This window comes from Rhea americana, unplaced genomic scaffold (assembly GCF_003343005.1).
Source record: "Rhea americana isolate MKP2758 unplaced genomic scaffold, rheAme1 scaffold_262, whole genome shotgun sequence".
NCBI lineage: Eukaryota > Metazoa > Chordata > Aves > Rheiformes > Rheidae > Rhea > Rhea americana.
The window spans coordinates 316,780-323,685 of NW_028186382.1; the positions used below are offsets into that span (position 1 = coordinate 316,780).

The window sequence follows — 6,906 nt, forward strand, 5'->3', positions numbered from 1 at the left end:
CTTACCTCCCTCATATGGTTTAGGATGGCTGCAGGAAAGCTTGGAACTGGGAAAGGTTCCCAAGGACCTAGCAGGGCARGCAAAGGAAGAGCAGGCAGGGCATGGTGACGCTATTTGCAGTCAAAGAACAGGGTGACTCCTGAGCCACCGTGAGGTGCTAGAACGTTTAGCCCCTGAGCAATTTCATAAATTGGCTGTATTGACTCTGCTGCCCAAAGAAGAGCTCCTCTTTGGCCATGTCCTCCCTTCTGTGTCGGTGCTAGGCAGCTGTTAACCTGCAAACCTGGCTCCAGGAAGCAGATTTAGGTGAAAGCTAACTTTTTTTTTTCTGGGCTATTTTTCAGACATATTAGCAGTTTTGTGATTTGGTTTGCTCTCACCTGCTGCAGCCTTGCTCAGGCTGGAGAATATGATCATTACCAGCAGCAGAGTCAACTTAAAGGGAGGTGGCAGTACTCTTTCTCTGCAGGGAAATAGCTGAGTAGGAGGAGGATCGAGAGGCTGTCACTGCAAAGAAGGGCCAGGTTAGATAAGAACCAGTGGAGAGCAGCCCTGATAGTGTCGAGTGCAGGTGCAAGAGTTCATCCTATGCTGGAGTAGGTCAAGACAGGTAGCATGTATTAAGCATGCTCCCTGCCCAGAAGTTTGTAGCTGCAAATTCCATGACCTTCCCACATGCATTCAGCTGCCTTCAAGCCAGCCTCCTGCTTGTGTTCCTCACTTCCGCAGTGAAGGGGCTCCTCATGTGCTGATGGCAGCTGCAACCTCAGGTCATTCCTCCTTATGTGGGAGTTCCTGTAAATGTCAATCATGGGCAGTGCTACAGAAACAAAGCAGTGGTTCTGAAACCTCTGAAAACAGTGTTGAGGCAAAGGCAGGCTGGTGAGTGTGGGAACCCCTGGTGGCTTTCAGTGCTGGGTGATTCACTTATGTGGTGAGCTGGGGGTGCTCACTCAGCACTGCCCTGTCTGAGTGCTTCAGCCTGGCAGAGGGGCATTCAGAAGCTACACTTGCTAAATAAGCTTCTCTAACACTCAAGAAGTGTATTTTCCCTAGCGGTAAATAAACCTCTAGCAAGCAGACTGTGGTGAGCACGAACCAGAAGGAGGAACTATCYGTTTACTGAAGCCAGAGCCATCAGCTGACAAGGCAACCTCTTCCTGCTGTGACCCCTTTATTTCCTTCTTTACTCCTCAGCCCTGCCTCTTGTACAGCTGCTGGGTCTATGTAGGACTGCCCAGCCTTCTTGGAGGATGTGGCACTCTTGCTTGTGGGCAGTGAGCATGGGCTTTTCCAAGAGCTGAGTGATACGTGTCACCTTCATCCCACTGGCCTTCCAAAACTGGCTAAATGACAGAGCTCAGAGGGTCATCATCAGTGGTGCGGGGTCTAGTTGGAGGGCTGTGGCTAGTGGAGACCCCAGAGCTCAGTACTGGGTCCCATCCTGTTCAACATTTTCATCAATGACCTGGATGAGGGGACAGAGTGCCTCCTCAGCAAGTTTGCTGATGATACCAAGCTGGGAGGAGTGGCTGATATACCAGAGGGCTGTGCTGCCATTCAGAAAGACCTGGGCAGGCTGGAGAGTTGGGCAGAGAAGAACCTCCTGAGGTTCAACAAGGGCAAGTGCAGAGTCCTGCATCTAGGGAGAAATAACCCCAGGCCCCAGTACAAGCTGGGGGCTGACCTGCTGGAGAGCAGCTCTGCAGAGAGGGACCTGGGAGTGCTGATGGATGACAAGTTGACCATGAGCCAGCAATGTGCCCTTGTGGCCAGGAAGGCCAATGGTGTCCTTGGGTGCATCAGGAAGAGTGTTGCCAGCAGGTCAAGGGAGGTGATCCTGCCCCTCTACTCAGCYCTGGGGAGGCCTCATCTTGAGTACTGCATCCAGTTCTGGGCTCGCCAGTGCCAGAGAGACGTGGAGCTACTGGAGAGAGTCCAGTGTAGGGCTTCGAAATGATCAGAGGGCTGGAGCACCTGCCCTATGAGGAACGGCTGCAAGAGCTGGGCCTCTTTAGCCTGGAGAAGGGAAGACTGAGGGGGGATCTTATCAATGTGTATAAGTAGCTGAAGGGAGGGTGTCAAGAGGATGGTGGCAAACTCCTTTCGGTTGTCCCATGTGACAGGACAAGAGGCAATGGGCATAAACTGAACCACAGGAAGTTCTACCTGAATGTGAGGGGGAATTTCTTCACTGTGAGAGAGACAGAGCCTTGGAACAGGTTGCCAGAGGGGTTCCCAAGAAGTCTCCTTCTCTGGAGATATTCAAGGCCCGCCTGGCTGCAACCCTGTCTAACATGCTGTAGGTGACCCTGCTTGAGCGGGGTGGTTGGACTAGATGATCTCCAGAGGTCCCTTCCAACCTTACTGATTCTGTGAAAAACAACTCTCATTGAGAAGTCCCACCCTGAGACTCCATGACTCATGCAATGGTATCTTAGTCTTTCTGTTTTGGGTAATCACCTTGTCTTGCCYGAAGGCCCTCTGGAGCTGGAGGATGGATGGGTGGTTTTTCCTGCACCGAAAGGTAGTTTCTGGCAGTGCTGATGCATGGAGCAGGTCAGAGCTCAGAATCAGCAGTTTGCAGCAGTTGTATAGCTTCTCTGCAGATCTCTGAAGCTGGTGGCTTCCTGCGCGTGTACTCTGCTGGGCCAGAGTGCTGCCTGGCTAGCATTGGRGTTAAGGTGCTGGAGAAGTAATATCCTCAGGGAGGAGGGAGCAGCAGCCTTCAACTTCCTTATGGACCAGAACTGGCAAATTCTGGCACTGCACTGGGAATTTGCTGCTACATGCAACAAAGAATGAATACTTGGAGCCATAAACACCTCCTCGTAGAAAAATATATCTAGCTAATCTAGTAAAGAGCTAACACCTAGTAAACACAGTGTGGCCCAGTATGTAAGGCAAGGAGAGCTAGAATTAACAGGGCCACAAATCAAGTGCAAATAAAACTTTGCAAGTTCAGGGAAGCTTGGAGATGGGTTTTTGGGGAGGCTGCAGAGGATGTTTGTCATACAGCTAACAGTTACGACTAGCCCAGAAGATCTGGCTTGGCTGGAACAGCCTCCAGTATGACTTAAGAGCAGTGCTGTCAGACCCCTTGCTTGGCTGTTGCAGAGCTGGTGTGACTGGGCAGAGTGTGTATGTCAGCCCAGCTTGCTCACAATGCTGCTCCCCAGGAAGGAGGACCAGGGAGTTACAGTGAGTTCCTGTCTAGACCCCAGTAATTGCGGCAAGGAGGGGGTTACACACAAGTTCCTGCTGTTTCTCCCATGATTACCTAAGCAGAAACCAGGCTGCAGCTCCTCAGGAAGCAACACCTTATTTCTCCCRCTTACTGTTTGGAAAATGTAGCAACAGTCTGCACCGCGCTCCCCCGTGGCTTGAGCCATTAGTCAGAGGGGAGCTAGCTGCTGTGGGGCTGTGTGCTGCTGGCCTGGAGTGCAGCTTAGAAAATTTGCCCTCCCCAAGCCAAGGGTCCTGTGTTTCCTTCTCCCYACGCTGCCCCACAGTAGGACACTCCCTGTGCAAGTGCGCTGGGTGCTGGGGYGCACCAGCAGTATGCTGCCTCTCCTCTCTGCAGTCCTCTTTTTTTCCCCAGCTCTGCCTTGTTTCCCTGTCTGTCTATGGTGCATGTTTCCAGCCTGTTGGACTTGGCTATCCAGTACTCCCTCTTTGCTGGATCCTGAACTGCTCCTCAGATCTTTGAGTTGATTGATGCCACCATCTCTGAAGGACTGAATGTGGCTGGAGGCCACTTTTGGGAGAAAGGAACAAAAACACCTGGACCAGCCCAGGTCCTCTATCCCACATCCATGTGTGTCAGAAGCTACTGTCCATTTGACATGAGCTGCATAGCTCCAGCACCGTTGTTCCTGTTTCCTTGCAGAAATTGAGAAGGCAAAGCACACTGCAGTGAGAGCAGGCAGAGTGGCCCCAAGTGCCTTCCCCACAACATTCATSCACATTTTTTTGCAGTCTTTCATGCTGCCAGTGCTCAGAGTCTTCTTCCCCAGGGAAGCTGGGAGCCAAAGGCTCTCTAGCTTTATTTGCTAACAGTGGGCTTTTGAAATGCTGCTGTATCCCAGTGACAATGTCTGTGTGTGTTCGCAGCCCAGTGGGTCAGACATCACCCAGCGCCACGGTGGGGACTGCACAGCTCTTGCTATGGTTGCGGCCGGAGCCAGCAGAGTGCTGCCTGTTTGAAACGTCTCTGTTGCTGTGTGGACACGAGGGGACATGGAGAGGAAAGAAAGGCAAAACCAGAGGGGGTTTCATGGGCTAATATACTGAAAAGTGAGTAAGCCAGCCAAGGGGGCTGCTCTGGGAGCTTGTCCATGACCTGCTTCCCCTCACCACCTTCAGATGTGGTTACAAAACTGTTAAAAAAAAAAAAAAAAAAAAAAAGCCTTCTGTATGAGAGCAGAGCAATGGTTGCAGAGGTCCCAGAAGTGCATCAAGGCAGCCTATGCTTTCCCCTTGCATCTGGTCCCCATGCAGGGCTGAGTGGTTCTGAGGACTTGTGGTTTCCCCTTTTACCTGGCCTCGGCTTTGGTGAGGTTTAGAGGCCATTCACTTTTCCTGGGCTCCTCTGCCTGTGTTTGGGGAGGTGATTCAGTGTAACCCATGGCAGGAAGCGCTAGGCTGAGGTCAAGATGCTTTCAGTTTAAGGATAGCCTTAAAGTAAGGATAATGCTTGTTGGTTCAGAGCTCAGCTAAGAGAATGAGCTGTCAYTGAACTTCTGAGGCCAGCATGGAGGAGCATCAGCTTGGACTGTGGCTGGGCAGCTACACTGCTGTGCCGCGAACCCCGTGGTGCTGAGTGGTCTTTGCCAAGCCAGGGAGCCTGCTGCGCTGGGTGCTACGAGGMTGACATGCCAGCGTGGCCCACGTGCAGCCAGGCACAACTGCCTGAAGCCCTCTTGGGGCCTCCCAAAGGCTCTGCCTGACATGCTGCATTCTCAGTGGGTGGGCCAGGAGGCGCCTTTGACTCCACGGCGCAAAGCTGGGCTCTGGGGAAACCTCCCTGAGGTTTCCTTGCGGCCTGTAAGGAAACGTGTTTGGAGTGGTACTTTCCCCGCTGCCATCAAAGGAGGGCCACAGGCAGCCTGACTGCACACAAATAGGCATGCTTTCTGCAGGCCTGGCGGCTGCGGGAGCACTCAGCTGTTGAGCCCATTTGCAAACCCAGAGAAGATAGTCAGAAAGAGCCAAGTGCAGCTTTTTCCAGTCACCTAGGAGTACCCAGACGAGCAGGGAAAAAAAAAAAAAAGACACGCTGCCTGCTGAATTCTTATCTGGAGATGCACAGCTTCGGTCTGCTGCCCTGCCAAGCAGGGACTAATTAAAGATAATTAAACAAACACATGTATTTTGTGACAGTGGCAGGGCATTTTTTGAAGATGCAGCTAATGAAAAGGAGGGTCAAGTTTTTGAAAACTGGCTGGKGCAGGTGTGTGTGTGTGGGAAAAATTTTTACCTGAGCGTGAAAGAATGTTACTGTCAGCTATGTGCCTCAGCATGACATGGTACTAATGTTTTGTATCAAGGCTTCAAACATATCCAGATTCATTACTCCAGTTAACGTGTCCAAGTTTTTGCTGCTCTTTGCTGTTGTGCTGGCAAATGTGAGGAGAAAGTTTCAGTGAGAGCAAAATTCAAGGTCTGTGTAAACATTACCCAGTCCTCCCCCAAGAAAAAGAAAGGGGAAAAAAGGCTAAATATTAACGCTTCCAGGATACTGCTGGTAATGAATAACCACTCTCCTTGCACAGGAGGCGTATAGGGCCCTGTGCACCCTCCTCAAGCTGATTAGAGGTCATCCCTGGAAATTTCGTACTCCAGCACCACTAGACATGTGCTGTCAGCAGGATGGGCATTAACTCTCTGCCGTTTTTTTTTTCTTTTTTTTTTTTTTTTCCCCGTTGGCCTTGCAGCAGAAGAAGTCGTACCTGGAGCGGAGCGTGAAGGAAGCAGAAGATAACATCCGGGAGATGCTGATGGCCCGAAGGGCGCAATAGCTGGGTGGCTCTCTTGGAGCCCCRGGCCATTCAGAGTGACTTTGGGTAGCTCTGCCCATGGTCACGGCTGCTTGGCTGCGTGACGGCCTCTCTCTCATCTTGCCTGTATTTGGTTGTTTTAATAAACTCTACTGCAAAGCCTGCATTAGTTCATTCTTCTGCTTCTCCAAGGAGTTTGACAGCAAGTCAGTCAAGGGCCAGTTTGGACCTTTTTCCACTGGACTCAGTTGAGCGCAGCTGCCCATCTCAAGCCCAGGTTCCCCAAGGGGCTCAGCACCTGGCCCTGGTATGGTGGAAGGAGTCCTCAATGGCTGATTGGCAGTTGCTCAAGGTAGGACACCTCAGGTGGTTTGGAAACATGGTTGCACACGGTTCCCTGCTGGAACAGCAGAGACTGAGCTGCTGAAGGTAACAAAGCCCGACCAGAGCCAGCAGGCGAATCAGAGATGGCGCAGTGCTGGGAAGGCCGCTGGAGGCAGGATCTGGGGTGAGTGTCAGGCCTACTCACCTTTAGATTAGCTGTAACCCTCCTGCTCCCCAAAGACCCTGTGTCCTGCTCAGGTCTGGGTGCAGGGAAACATGTGCCACGTTGTGTGGGCAGGGSGGGAGCAGAGGCTGGCAGAGCAGGGCCAGGCTGTGTCACCTTTGGCTCTTAAGTCTGCTACAGGTTGTCATTTATTCTGGCTCACAAGGTGACAGGCTGGTGCCCTGAGTCCCTCAGGGAAAGCATGGGCCTGGCACAGCCCCAACCTGTCAGCATGCACACAGAGGGCCAATGCCACCCTGTGCTCACAGTGCACCTTCACCATGGCCCTCTCTGCCAGCCCAACCTCCTTCTCCTGCCCCATTGCCTTTTTCTTAAATTTTAAAGCAAAATAAAGTTAAA

At 52.0% G+C, this 6,906-nt stretch overlaps 1 protein-coding gene across 1 annotated transcript in view; it reads left to right on the top strand.

Moving 5' to 3' along the window:
• The window catches only part of PFDN1 (prefoldin subunit 1), a 36,158-nt gene extending 29,997 nt beyond the window's left edge, over window positions 1–6,161 (top strand). Inside the window, exon 4 of the mRNA XM_085307725.1 lies at window positions 5,937–6,161. Coding sequence (XP_085163851.1) covers window positions 5,937–6,020 — 84 coding nt within the window. The 3' untranslated portion in view covers window positions 6,021–6,161. The remainder of the gene's footprint in view (window positions 1–5,936) is intronic.
• The last annotated feature ends 745 nt before the right edge of the window (window positions 6,162–6,906 follow it).